At 44.6% G+C, this 14,633-nt stretch overlaps 1 protein-coding gene across 8 annotated transcripts in view; it reads right to left on the bottom strand.

Moving 5' to 3' along the window:
• Positions 1-291: 291 nt before the first annotated feature.
• The window catches only part of KTN1 (kinectin 1), an 80,899-nt gene continuing 66,557 nt past the window's right edge, over positions 292-14,633 (bottom strand). For 4 of the 8 annotated variants that reach the window (XM_068397942.1, XM_068397944.1, XM_068397940.1 and 1 more), the window contains 10 exons: positions 14,265-14,345; positions 13,712-13,801; positions 13,530-13,622; positions 11,545-11,616; positions 11,011-11,094; positions 10,729-10,812; positions 8,276-8,359; positions 6,860-6,952; positions 1,653-1,776; positions 292-792 (listed from right to left, as the gene is read on the bottom strand). In XM_068397942.1, coding sequence (XP_068254043.1) covers positions 788-792; positions 1,653-1,776; positions 6,860-6,952; positions 8,276-8,359; positions 10,729-10,812; positions 11,011-11,094; positions 11,545-11,616; positions 13,530-13,622; positions 13,712-13,801; positions 14,265-14,345 — 810 coding nt within the window. In that variant the 3' untranslated portion in view covers positions 292-787. The remainder of the gene's footprint in view (positions 793-1,652; positions 1,777-6,859; positions 6,953-8,275; positions 8,360-10,728; positions 10,813-11,010; positions 11,095-11,544; positions 11,617-13,529; positions 13,623-13,711; positions 13,802-14,264; positions 14,346-14,633) is intronic. The other 4 variants (XM_068397947.1, XM_068397946.1, XM_068397943.1 and 1 more) reach the window with 2 other exon arrangements.

Raw genomic sequence — 14,633 nt, forward strand, 5'->3', positions numbered from 1 at the left:
CTCCCTGACTTTTCCCAAAGGCTATGTATGACTAGAACAAGACTTCTCAAGTCGGTTTGCTCAGGATTTTTTGTATTTTTTTTAAATCTTAGTGCCTTTTCTTTCAAAGGAGGACTTGCTCTGAAGTTTTTAAGCACCCCAGTTTGCCTCTTCTCAAGCTTGCGCCTCCTCCTCTACCCAAAGACGAGTACACTGAGTGCAGCCTGATGCTCGTTTCAGGGGGGGGAGAGGTGGAAATCTCACCTCAGTCATCCACGTTCAGTTAAAAGAAGAGAGCAGGAACACCTTGAATAATAGCATCCCTTTATTTGCTGACACCATTACAAAAACTGATTACATTAGCAACCAAAAAAAAAAAAAAAAGGAGTGTTTACTTGAGGTTGAAGTCAGAGGCAGCTAATCCCAAAAATGTAATTAAGTAAAACAGTGTACAACATCAGTATTAAAATGTTATGTCCCATTGGTGACTTTACCACGTTGGAGTTTTCTGAACAAGTTTTATTGAGCAAAATAAGATAAAAGATTATGTGTTTACTGTCTCTCCAGGAATGTAAAGGTCTAATTATCCAAACAGGATTGTTTTTATTACAAAACTAAACTCTGGAGGTGTCTACAGAGTCGGGTTTTTTTTCTTTAAATCAGTAGTCTAACAAGGATTAGAAAAGACAAAACTCTGTTCAGTGTTTCTGACGAAGTAGAAAGGGTGAAAACATAAATAAGGCTTTAATTTGGCAAAATATAATACAATGCCTTCTGCTATCCTCAAATTAACGATTCCCCCGTGACTTCATTCTGCAAGAGAAACGCAAAACACCACATCAGCCGAGCAGTTTCTGAGGGCAGTGTTCAAGCAAATCTCACGCCAGCTGCTTCCTTAGCGTTGGCCCACAACGAAGCCCAGAGGAACAAGCCGGGGTGGTGGAGGCTGAGCAAGAACAGCCTCCCAGAGCAGAGGCCAAGGTGCAGGTAGCACCTCACTCCCCTGTGCACCAAGCCCGTCCTACGAGACTGGGTTCACCCCACCGTGAACACCCTGTTCCCAGACCGTAAGACCAGCTCTGCTGCCCACGCTGTATTACAGCAGCAGGAGTGGAAAAAATACCTAAATTAGGAAAAAATTTGTCCCCATGGAATGAGTCCCCATCGTCAGAAGACAAGAGGGAGCTCTGACACTCCTTGTAGCAGTATACTCACTGCCAAGGCTCTGCTGCCTCCCAAACCCAACAGCTCACAACCTACCTTCAGACCCGGCTCACAAGCTGCATCAGCTTCCTGAGAAAGTTTAGTGTCTCGAGTTTATCTGACCCTCAGCTAACTTTGGGTCATTTAAGAAGTTTACCAGCATGATGCAGTCAAGCACAAAGGCCCAGGTTTCCAAGCTGGCTATATAATAAAATAAAAGCCTTGTTCGTGTGTCTATAAACGGATGAAGAGTTCATGCCAGACTGTCGCTTCATAGCCCCAGCTAACTGAAGGATGGATCCAGAGAGGGACAAATCTGGTGCCTGCTAGAAGCTTTTGATGATTTGCACACAGAAAGTTTCAGATTTTGACACCAGACTTGTTAAATCCGAACAGAGTCCCACCACCACAGACCAGTGTCCTTCCTGACAGCCACCCAGTTCAACTAGATGGCTACCAGCTGCACCTACCTACTAGCTGGTAGTGTTCTCGTCCCTTTGACAGCATTTGGCTTACTGATACAAGCAGCTTCTTGAGATGACCTACATCCTGGTTAAGATTCACCGCCACATTTAGTCTTTTATCAGTCAATTCCTGGAAGAAAGAAAAAAAAAGAAATCATTAAAAACTCATTTACAATCTAATTACCGAGAAAGCCCAGAATTAGATCCTCCGTATAAAATTACAATTCCTTGTGCAGAAGGGAACAATTCTTGTAAGTCAGAGGGTTGTGGCCATATTTAAAGAGAACATGGTTCAAAGTCAAGAAGCCGATTCTTGTTCCAGGGAGTTACCTGCACATGCCGAACGCCGGCAAGAGCATCCCTCACCGCCAGCTCCCACCCTCCCTGCCCAGGACTCCACTTACTCACTGCTTCCAGGAATTGTGCTCGTAACCACAGCTGATCTGGCCTCAGCAGTTATTGCCCCACGTCCCCATGAGCCTGGCTGAAAACCCCACACAGGCGAAAGCACATGGTTTATAACGCAGGCTGCTAAGCCCAGTGATGGTGTGCCCACAGGGAGGGATGGCTTTGACCCCCACAGCTGTAACAACAAGGCTGCTGGACCACCAAGGACTCGGGTCTGTGTCCTCAGCAGTACATAATACCCAAGCACAAGGCAGCTCCAGCTGTGAAACCATCCAAAACAGCTGACTGGTGATACACACATTTCCCCACCCACCCCACAGCACCAGTGCTGCTGTTCAGGCTCAGCACATGGGCTGCTGCCCACCAGCTATCACAGAAACAACCAGGTTGGAAGAGACCTCTGGGATCATCGAGTCCAGCTGTTGCCCTGAAACCACCATGTCAACTAGACCAGGGCACTAAGTGCCATGGCCAGTCTTTTCTTAAACACATCCAGAGATGGTGACTCCACCACCTCCCTGGGCAGCCCCTTCCAATGGCTAATGACCCTTGCTGAGAAGAAATGCTTCCTAATGTGCAACCTGAACCTCCCCTGGCGAAGCTTGAGGCTGTGTCCTCTTGTCCTATCGCTAGTTGCCTGGGAGAAGAGGCCAACTCCCACTTCACTACAACCTCCCTTCAGGTAGTTGTAGACTGCAATAAGGTCACCTCTGAGCCTCCTCTTCTCCAGGCTAAACAACCCCAGCTCCCTCAGCCATTCCTCATAGTTCAGACCCTCCAGACCCTTCACCAGCCTGGTCGCCCTCCTCTGGACTCACTCCAACACCTCAACATCTTTCTTGAAGTGCAGGGCCCAGAACTGGACACAAGTTCTGGGCTGTATCCCTGTCACTGTTCCTGCCAAACCAGGACAATCCCACAGCTTCACCCTCTGCTCCCAGCCCCTGGGAAATTCCTGCTTGCCAGTGACACCCAACTTGGATGAGGACTTCACAAATCAGGCTAAGCACAGTCAACATGGAGAAAAGGAAAAAAGCAAGCTACCAAGAGCTAGAAAATTGGTTTCCTGCACTGAAATGAAAATGCTGAGCTTGCTTTTCTGAACAGAAGTGCTTTTTAAGGAGTTCAACAGTTTATTAATAGGGAAGTGTCACAACTCCAAATGGACACTTCCCCTCTTGTCTGCCCTCCTCCCCAAAGTCAGTCTTGCTGCGCTAACAGTGATATAATCCCTGTTTTATTACCTTTATTGATTAGCTCCTCCAGAGACGTACAAAGCACTCCACATCTAAAACACACATTACTCCTTATTCAGCTCATAATACAGACGTGCAGATAACCTGTAGGAGAGCTTCCCCTTGCCACTTCACAGCTAAAAATAAGCAGCTCTGCCTCGGTGTCGGCGATACAGAAGGACCCGATTCTCACCACGAGCACAGAGCTGTTTGCAACTGCTCGGCATCGGCCAACTCCGCTCCTACTGGAAGCAGTTTTACTAACGGAATGAGACTGATGCATAAAGCTGTTGCAAATCTCTCCCCAGAGTTTCGGGGAAATTAGAGCGAGTTCAGAGAGGGCCACTTTCCCAGCTCCCATTTGGCTGGAAATGCCGCCAGACTTGCTGTAACGCAGAGCGAGCAGTAAATCAAACTCAACCACCTGCACCATTAGAGACTACTCTGGGCTCGGGCAAGAGAACAAAGCAATATATTGCAAAGCTCTTACCTGAGTGCAACGGGTAAACATTGTTCTACTGTAAAAAATCATTGGGAATCTATATTACAGTAGCCTTAACCTCTTTTACCCTTTATTAAAGTAGAAAATCAGGTCTGTCAAGACTGAGAATTTGCTTAGCAATCTCATACAGACTGGTGAAAGAGGAAAGGCAAATGCAATTAGCACCCCAGCAAATGAATGAATCACAGCACTGACCGACAGCGCTGGGTATGAGAGTGCCTGTGCATTAGCACAGAAACCCCCGCGAGCAGAAGCCATGAAGGAGCCTTTCAATTCCCTCTCAGCCCTCATGTCTGGGAAGAGCTCTTCTCTCCTTATTGGCTTCCTCTCCCTTCTGTTTTGTGGCTTCACTAATCTCAGGGGGTGTTTATTCACAAATTACAGACCCATCCCCAACCCTCCTGGGGCCAATCCTGACCAGCTCCTGACAGATTTGTGCTGAACACAGTCATACTGTGCCCAAGCCCCACGCTCTCCACAGCTCCGGTGAGAGCGTGTCTTTGGGATACGGGGATGAAGAGAGGAAGAGGATGATAGTGGGGAACCCCTGTGATCCCAGACCCAGTAGCTGAGACAGGCACTGAACTGATTCCGCTGTGCTTTATGTCTACGGCATTTCCAGTTTTCAATGATGGAGTATTTTACACTGAAATTTGGGGGGGGAAACCACATTAGATTTCATATAAGCCTCAAAATAAGTTTATTGCCTAAGCAAGCTGCTGAATATAAATGACTTCCTTAAAGCGTACTAAAAGGCACCCTTTAGTCATCACCCAGTCCCATAAGTGACAAGGAAGCTGATTAGAAAAACCAAATGGTCTATTTTTAAACAGAAAGGAGTCTAAAGAAAACACACAGAACGTGTTTGAGGGTTTACGCAAGCATCATTTCTCAATTTTGTGGGTTGGTTCCAGTACCCAGAAGGAACAAATACGCTCATTTTTGAGCACGTGTTTTCAGGTCCTTCTTAAAAAAAAAAAAAAAGAGACACTGTTGCTAGGTGGAAGTGGCTGGAAGACTTTCTTTTCTAATCTGAGAGCTATTTTAAGCTGGTTTTTAGGCTTCTGGGGAGACAGCTGCTTTTTTTTTCCTCAAAAAAAGAAAGCTGCAAAAAGGGCTTGGGGAAGAAGATAAAGAGAATGTTCTAATTCCAGCCTCTGCCAATGGCTACCTGTCAAGAGTGCTGTTTAGACAATTAACGTATTTTTACTAATGAAGGCTTAATTACAGGTTTATTAGGATTGTTTTTCCACACTCCTCTTCAGAATAAAGCGATGGATATGCTAGAGGAAACCTGGCTAGGGTTCCACAACGTGCCCACGCAGCTACAGCTGAGCAATGCACGAGCCAGAGGGGTTATGCAAGTTAAGGCTAAAGTAATTAAATCAAAGCAGCATACTCGGGCTGCTGCAGGGCACTTCTAATGACACCCAGCTCAGAAGGGCTCACCAGTGTCACCAGCCACAAAATGCCACGGCCGATGGCGTCACTACTCCAATGTACCACTTGGATAAGCCATAAGGCATAGCTGAGGGCAAGCAGTCTGGCATTGGTTTGAGGAAGGCTTTTCTTCTCCAGCCTGCAGCAGACAGGGACACAAAGCAACCGACTGTCACTGTCACCAGCTGGCCTCCAACACAGGAGAGGGCTCGGCAGGACCCACCATCCCTCCCAGGAAATCAGCGCACAGGACTGGAACATCTGTGGTCTCACAGGCCCAGCTGCATCTCCAGCTCAGACACAGTGAGCCCACAGCACAAGGGTTCATCAGCATCCACCAGTGACCACTCTGGAAAGGCCATTTCATTTCTGCTAATGACTACAAAGGCAATGGCTTTTCTACAGTACTCCTTACAGGATGCCAAGCTTCCTCTTGCAGCTGATGAAGCTACTTATTTTCAGCAGCTAAAAGGAGTCGATACAAACGATTTGTCCTACCAGCAAGTGCTCCTCTCCCCCTCAAACGAGAGTGTTTCCTTCCACTCCATCCATCAGAAGAAAAGAGGTAATGAGTTCCATTGACACCACTTAGCTGTGTAAAACGTACTGGGAAGGCATCTGCTTTAGCCTTCCCCATTCCAATTGCCTTCCTGAAAGCTGTTCGGAAGCTATTTTGAAGCTGGTGTGAAAGCTCTCCTTCCCAGAGGCGGAGAATCCCAATTACAAAGCCACGACTCAACTGCTTGTACAGGCGGTGTCTTTTAAGGGCCAGCACTCAGAGTACCAGCTACACAAGCAGTTCAACAATCATCTGTGTCAACAGTAACCCACAGGCTCAGGTGAGTTACCTGCAAGCATGAAAACAGGCCACCCCAAACAGAGTCCACCCAATTCCAGACCCTGCAACTGCAATGCCATTAGTGGAGGATATAAAACCACCATCAGTCTGGACAGTCGCCCACCCACAGCACGAGGCAGTGCTCAAGTCTGTTGCTTACTGAAGCTCAGGCTAGCAAGATTTTGCTGCTGGACCACATCAAGGTCAGCACAAATTCCCAGAAGCCAGGACCAGCTCAGGTTGAATTCTGGCACCTACCAGTGGCTAAGGACAGGCTCTAGCCCACAGCTGCAGAGGACCAGAAGGGTCAACATTCTGCAGAAGAGATTCTCTGCCTTGGTGTTACAGGGCATGCAAGACCGCCTTCTTTCTTTGGTGTTACAGATGTCAGCAAGTGTCAACCCAACAGTTAGCATTTTAAGCTCATTTAGTTTTCTGAAGATTTATTTTTAGCTTCCTTTCTTGAAGGGCCAAGTCTGGGGATCTTCCCACTTTTGCCCAAACCAAACCAACAACCCATTGGAAGCCCAGATCTCATGTCCAGAATCTCTCCCCTTCCTCCTTGCAAATCTGAGTCATCAGAAAGAGGTCACGGTCCAGATGACAGCAGAAATCCCAATGCACCCTTGGGACACCACCCTGACAAGTTGCAAGACAGGAAGTTTCATCAAGCTTTAATCCCCCATCAGCAGCACATGTCCTGTTCCTTTGCTGGACCTCACTTCCCAAAGTCCATACTTTGTATGAGATTTGCATTGCCCCTGAGCATGGGCTCAAAAGAAACACTCACCGACTCTGGGCAAACATCGCTGTTTTCAATAACGTTGGCATCCCCAACAACTTTTCCGATTTCTCTCTCAAGAGATGCCAAAGACTCCTGGGCCTGTAGCGGGGATGGAAGGGGAATAAAAAGAATCAACCAGGGAAGGCACAACAGTTAGCAAAGGCTGGGAAGCAAACCCCCACCTCTCCAAAATCACCAGAGATGCAGGAAATCACTGTTCAGGAGGAAATCTGTTTTATGCCAGATTTGCTCAGGGGACCAACACATTGGCCAAGATTGACACATCTCCGTACAATCAGCATGTCACACATCAGCCTGCCTGCGTTTGAGAGCGATTCTACAGGGAAGCTTTAATAGCCTCATGTCAAGTTATTAGGTAAAAACTGTGCAGCAAAATTTTTTGTGCAAGAATAGCAGTGCAGGTCTCCAAAAGCCTAATCATAGATCTGCATTTATATAGAATATACCACGAACCATGGACATCAGCACAGCTCGCTTCATATACCAACATAGATGTCCTGAGCAAAATGTTTTTAACACCTTATTACAGCAGGTCTCCTTTGCCTTCTCACCTCCTGGCAGTGCTTTTGTGATCATCTCTCCCTGTCCCAGGACAAGACTTGCCCCACCAACAGCTCTCCCCACTCCAGTCCTGCAAGACCACAGCCCAATTTCCTTGCTATGCATCTACTGCAGAAGGAACAAGGTGTTATGCAGTCCAGAGCCAGAGCTCAGCCACTCTGCAGGCTATTCTTGTCTCCATTTATCAATTCTCCCATGAGAGGTTCGTTTCTGGGGTGACAGACAGCACCGAGACCTCTCAGGCTTAAAGATTTCCCACTCCAATCCATCTTGCCAGAGTGGCCATTGAGGAAGAGCAGAGGTGACCCACCTGCTTGTCTCATCAAGCTTGCATAGAGCTAACTTTAAAGATCTGTAATTTTGTAACCACGATTTGTAACCACGTGCAAATGGGCAGATGCCTTGTAAACCAACTTGTAACCCACTGCCATTTGAGACTGGATTTAAAAGCTTCAGGCTGTGGTGTGGGTGAAGGGCTGTGGGATGGGCTTTTTGTTAGGATGGGTTTCTTTATTTAAAGAATTATTTGTCAGCCCCAAATCACCATTTGTTGCCACCGGCATAAAATTATCGTGAACAAGAGACTCTTAAGAAGGATAATTAAACAGAGCTGTTAGTTGCATTTTTATTGTTTCAACAGACATGCAGGTATCTTGCATAAGCTCTTACACCCACGGTGCCAGTCACTTGGGGAACCAGCGAGTGAAGTAAGACACCCCACCAGGCAGGCACAGTCTGCTCAAGCCGCTCAAATCACCACATTTTCCATCACTGAAAAACTACAGATCTTGAGGGGTTTGATAACATTTAGATCTGCAACTGTTAAGGGTCTCTGCTTACCTTGGGCAGGTCACCAGCTACCTTCTGTCTCTCGTTTTGATCAACTTTGAGTTTTGATAGTGTTTCGTTTAGCTGCGTTTTCAGCTGCAAAACAGTAACAGAGAAAATCAGTTTCCCTCACACACAGAGAGGTTTCACCTGTCTGTCCCATGGATTAACCCAGTGCACACTGACTGCAAAGGGACTAAGATTACTAACAATTATTGCACACGTTGTATTAGTCAACATGTATGACGAGGTTTACAAAGACAGTCAAGGAAGAGAGACTCCATCTGTAAAGATAAATGTAAAGAACGAAAACTACAGAAGAAAAGACACTGTTGGCATCAGCTTCATTATGAGTGGTTTCAACTTTTAAACTATATTGCCAGTAGGAATATTAGCAATACTGACAGTGCATAAGCCTCTCCGGCACTCTTATCACAAGTCAGCCCAGACTTCAACTTAATTCACAGCAAATATGCAAAAAGGTAGATTGCCATCTTCCTCATTCAGGCTAAACAGTCACTTCACTGCTGAATAAACTAAAAAGCTCTACTTGTCATCTTAATAAAGCACCACTTACTACAACTATGTTGACTTAACCAGTCTGTTAATGTCACATCAAGGCATGAATCACTGACAGGGGTGTATTAAGTTGTCAATTGTGTTGAGATTCAATCCAAAAAAGTGAAACTATTTCAGTCAAGAGGGATGAATACTTTGTACTGGCTGCCCTTAAACTACAGCCTTCCAAAGGATATAAACATTTTTTAAAGAATATTTTGATTGCTCTTCAGCACAGCATACAGAACCAGCCACAGCACTTAAGGCTTGAGCCGCAAACAGGAGTGCTAACAAGAAGCTCGAGAGCCAATTTTGTTGGATTTGTGCCTCTGAAGTGCACTGTGCTAATGTTCACTACTCCTCCTGTCACTCTGCTCGGGAGCCAGCAGGGAATTAAAGCAGTGAACAATAGGCTACTCAGAGCCCTGAATTATCACTGATTCCAAACCTACGCATTAGATTTGTCTCACCCTTGGAAGGTTTCCCCCTTTAGAGCACCTGGACTGGTGCATGCTGTTTTTCTACATTTTGGGGAAGCACTGTTGAGCTCCCCTGCAGGTTCAGCTTCCCTCCTTGCTCACTTTATAAATTAGTGGGAAACACATTTTGAAATCCCATCATTTCTATTCTTCAGCCTCCTGCCTACTACACTCGTATACACTGGACAGCATCCCTGAGCCATCTGCATTAACACAGTTGTTTACCACCTCCTCACGCTCCTACCAGCACAGCATCACCAGATTACAGAGTCAAGCTGCCCTAGCAGGGAGCTCAGCTGTTTAAGCTTTTGTTGTTACAGACATAATAGATTGTTGCCTCTTATATTCAAGAGGTTGGTGTTTACTGATTAACTCTAAGATATGCATTCAATTCCCATTTCCCTTGCTTTCAGAACAAGAGGCTTTGGTTGCTGAGGCAGGATGCTAATCGATGCTGTACCAGACTTGCCAAGCATACTCTTAAGTTAAGCAGATTGTTATTGTGGGTTTGGGGGTTTTTAAATCAACTGTTTTAACCCAGTTACATTAGTGGCAGTATCCTGGTGAGATCAGCAGCTCAGCCTGCAGTGACAGGTTTTCCCATCAACTACTCTAAAACCTACCAAGGATATGGTGACAGAGACAACCTTCCCCAATTCTGGCTCAAAAGCAAGAAAGCACTGTTCAAACACAAGCAGAGGAAGGATCTGACTGCTCCTGCAGCCTTAAAAAAACCCACGTCACTGAAACAAATGAGAAGTGAAAGGACTCAAACTGGGAAACCATGCATCTTTGGGTCTATAGGTCTGGCCTCGGTTAATCCAGCTCCTTCTTGAGAAAACCTGGTATAGAAGCATTATTGGCTGGATAGCATTGCTAGCCAAAACCACTGAAACAGAGGGCATGCACCAAGCCAGCACAGCTCTTCAGCCACACAGGATGCCAGCTGCTGAATGGCTGGGTACTCTGAATTCATCTAACATTGGTTTTGGCCAAATTTCTGTACGTACAGAGGAGGATGCAAAAGGCTCTACGCAGTCAAGAGCACAGATATCACAGCCTCAAAAGCTTTGGAAAAAAACCACCAGAGAATAATCCTCAAATTAAACCAATGAAAGCACAACTTCTGTTGCTCCAAGGACATTATATTTGCTGTTGCATATGTCTACACTGTAAAACTTTGATTCTCAAGAAGTTTCAGGAATGAAAGTCCTACAGACTTTGGAAAAAAAGTCTTAAGAATCAGACATGCTATTGTTAGGAGCAGAGAAAGAGACAAATTGTAAAAGTCAGACTACATAAATGATTGCAATGGACAAAAATATCAAGCTGAAGAGGTTAGCAGAACAGACAGGATTTGAAATAAGTCTCCGCTTCATAAGTATGCTGGGAGCCTGGTTTGTGCCCAGTGGAGAACGAGCTTCTTACCAAATTTAACTCTTCATTCTGTCTTACTGCTTCAGAATATGAATCATCAAGTTTTTTCTGCAATTCAGTCAACAGATCTTTGAGCTGAAATGAAGTTTAGAGTTTTAGGATTTGTCTCCTTAGGATGCCCACTTTTCTTCTGCTCAGTTATTAGCGTGTCACTCTACCCTAAGGCCACAAGCCTATAAACTCCTCAGCCACAGGGGCTAAGCATTAGATTAGTTTGCCAGCCAACTGGTAACCAAACAAAAGAAAAAGAACAGTTTGGTCAATTATGTTTACCTCTCTGACTTCTGAAACATAAGTAGACCGTTCTATTTCTGCCTTTTCTAGTTCACTTTCCAAATGTTCTCTCTCTTTTTTAAGCTAGAAACAGAAAAACAGAGTTAAAACAGATGTTTTCAATGCTTTCTTGCAGCATCATTTTCTTGATTTTCTATTAGCTTTTAATTTCTAATCAAATACACCATGACATTTAGACAGCATTTCAAATCCAGTGATTGACAGCACGGATTTAAACTGTTACATTTCAAAAAGATAACAAGAAAAAGCATCAAGCCCAAGATTATCAACAAGCAGTAAACTGCTCAGTCTCACAAGAAAAGAGCCCCAGTGGGTGAGTAGAGAAATAAAAAACAGGACAATATCCAGTACCCAGCTTCTTTGCTGCTTAAAAACACTGGCCAAAAGATTCAGTTTAAACCGCAGCACAGGCTGCACTACTTGCAGAAGTCCTAGGAAGCTCAGACTTACAGCATAAGCCTAAATCGTGTTTAAGTAACAGAAAGCTTCAAAGACAAAAACACCTGTACGTACAGTTTCAACTTCTTTGATTTCTTCCTTTAACCTCTCCACCTCGTGCTCCAAAGAAACGACTGAAGAACGCATCTGCAGTTTTCAAGAAAGACAAAGTATCATTTAGTTGGGTTGGTTTAAGACAAACTCTCCATGTACACACAAGCTCGCTTCTACGATTTAAAAATACTAAGGATGAAATCACAGTGACTGAATAAAATAAGATGCTCACTCAAATAATTCAATATACCAAGTCTCCACTAGAACACCTTTCCTACCTTCTCCCAGTGTAAGAAGTTCTTTGACATATTTAGAGCCTAGATGCCTGAAAGATTTGGAATATAAGGACTAAGCCAGCTGTCCATTAGCCATGTGTCCTGGTTTCAGCTGGGATAGAGCTAATTTTCTTCTTACTTGCTAGAATAGCGCTATGTTTTGGATTTAGATGGGATTTGGTATGAGAAGAATGTTGATAATAGCAACAACTAAAAACATCAGTGTAAGAAATCAAACACTTTTCAACTTCCCATGCTCTGCTAGTGTGCAGCACAAGAAGCTGGGAGGGCTCATAGCCCAAGCAACAGATCCAAACTGGCCAATGCAATATATCCCATATCATGCAATGTCATTGTCAATGTACAGATGAGGGTTGGCCAGGAGGTTGCTCGCTCTCTTCTGGGATTGCTGGTTTGGGATTTCTCTCCTCCGGAATCGCTAGCTGGGAACGGGCTGGGCATTGGCCAGCAGGGTGGTGAGCAGTCGCACTGTGCATCACTTGCTTGTATATTCTATTATTATTTTATTTCAATTATTAAATTGTTTTTATCTCAACCCATGAGCCTCTTCACCTTTCCAATTCTCTCTCCCATTCTCTGGGGAGCAGGGAAGAATAAGCAAGCAGCTGCGTGGTATTTGGCTACCCGCCAGGTTAAAATCACTACACCATGGCAAGGGAAATACCTTTCCTGGACAGGGAAGACTGTCTCCATCCATGTACTACATGTAGCCAAACCCAGCATATTTAGCCTTATTAGAGGCTGCACAAGTGCAGCACATGGTAGTACACCTACAGCTCAAGATCTGACAGCCTTTTATAAGCCCCTCAAACAAGATGTTTATAAATCATCTGTTTGCTCCAGGCTCATACTCTGGCACTCAGACTTACTAAGCAGAAGTACTTTGGAAATAATTTATTTCAAAAAAAACCTATTTTAACTCTAGATTAAGAAAGAAACATAACAGGCTTTTTTCTCACCACTTTTGCTAGTAACAGAGCCTTCCCAAGGAGGAAAGCTTTGCAGGCAATTTCAAGTGTAATTAGTTGACCATAATGGATTAAGCAGTATTCTAACAGCTTCCAAAAATTGTCAATGATTATGATACTTAAATTTTAGCACAAAGAGACTGTATCTGTTCACAAATGGACCTTGAAAAAAACAGGTGCTTAACAGAAATACAGTCTGAGTTGCCAGGATCAGAAAAATAAATATTCCTGGGCACATTAATGGGACACATGTACATTCCTGAATCTTTGGCTTCCTATCCCGTCAGCATTCATATTACTACGCGCTACTTGGCTGCCTCCTGCATGACGTGCAAAGAATGTGACACAGAGTTGGCATGGTGGTCAGAGACCTCATACCCGTGCTGTTCATTTGTTCTTGCTGCTCTAAAGATGGCAACAGGAATTGCCACACAAATCTAAAGACACAAACAATTCCTCCACTTTTTACTTTTTTAAATGGAAAGATGTTCCTCAAAAAAAAAAAAAAATATCACTCTTAGCATGAAACTAAGTATCAGAGCACCAAAAATCCTATTGTTACAAGGAGGGATCATTCCTATTATACGGGTTGCAGACTTCACCTTTTTCATTTGCTGGTCACGTACGCATCAAACCAGGCAGCCAGGGCTGTTCTACACCTGCCTTCACACTACTCCAACACCTTCTGCAACTTCAAGGAGAAACTGCCTAGCTGCCACAAAAAGCAGATCTTCAAAAATACCTGTTTAAGTTCTTTTTGTGATTCTTCAACTTTTATCTTCCATTTGCTTTCTTCCTCTTCCACACTCCTCTGTAGCCTTTGTAAAATCCCCTCCTAAGAAGAGAGCGGGGTTTGAAAGCTCAGAGCAGAAGAAAGGCAGCTTGCAACATCACAAGGCACAGGCGACCAGGCATCCTGCTTACCGTCTCCGCCAGAACCGATTTGTATTTCTCACACTCCAGTTGCAACAGTATGTGCATTTCCTCGGCCTCCTTCAACTTCTGCTCCATAACCTGGCAAAGAAGAAAAAGGACCAGAAAAGTCATGTCTCAGCTGACAGATTTGAGTTCTATTATTTCTCTTATTTCAACAAGCAAGCTGGTATCATTCACATTGGCAGGTCTTTCTTTCTGACCCATGTGAAGATTTCAACAGTAAGTGCAATGTTCACCTACAGCTCTCAATATTTAACCACAACCACTATGTGAGTTACTGTAGTAACCCCAAGGTAACCTGAAAACAAATTAATTACTTGCAAAGGAGACTTGGGATTTTGAATTTCACGAACAGTTCCACAAGGTCCTTTTCAAAGATGCAAATACATTTTTGATTTACAAGATGCAAATATCCATAGAACAATTTTCTAGTCACTTGTTCACTGATTTGAACTTCACAATCCAGAGCTCAATTTGCAAGACTTAGACCACAAAATATCCTACACCACACACAAGGAAGCTGTCCGCCGTTCATGCTTACCTTGACATCTCCAGATTCTGAAGCCTCTCTCAAGTATTCTTTAGCCATCTTTTCAAACCCACATATCCATTCACTATGGCTCTGTTGGGAAATGAATTGAGTTAAAGCTGAGAACAATCTCAATAAATCTATCTTCAGGACATTTGCCTCCCAACCACAGGCTTATGGAGCAGTGTTTCTGTCCCCTAATTCCCCAGAGCTAACACACAGCCTGACAGCAGTGGTTCTACCATACGCAGTCGAGCCCAGCTGACAAGTCAGCGGGCAGCAGTCCAGGAGCACACAGTTCACAGGGGCTTGGAAGTGCCAAAATACAACTGGGTGACAGAGGTCTCCCTGCAAGGGTCAGGGCTCTACAAGAAGTATTTG

The sequence above is a fragment of the Nyctibius grandis genome, chromosome 4, assembly GCF_013368605.1.
Source record: "Nyctibius grandis isolate bNycGra1 chromosome 4, bNycGra1.pri, whole genome shotgun sequence".
NCBI lineage: Eukaryota > Metazoa > Chordata > Aves > Nyctibiiformes > Nyctibiidae > Nyctibius > Nyctibius grandis.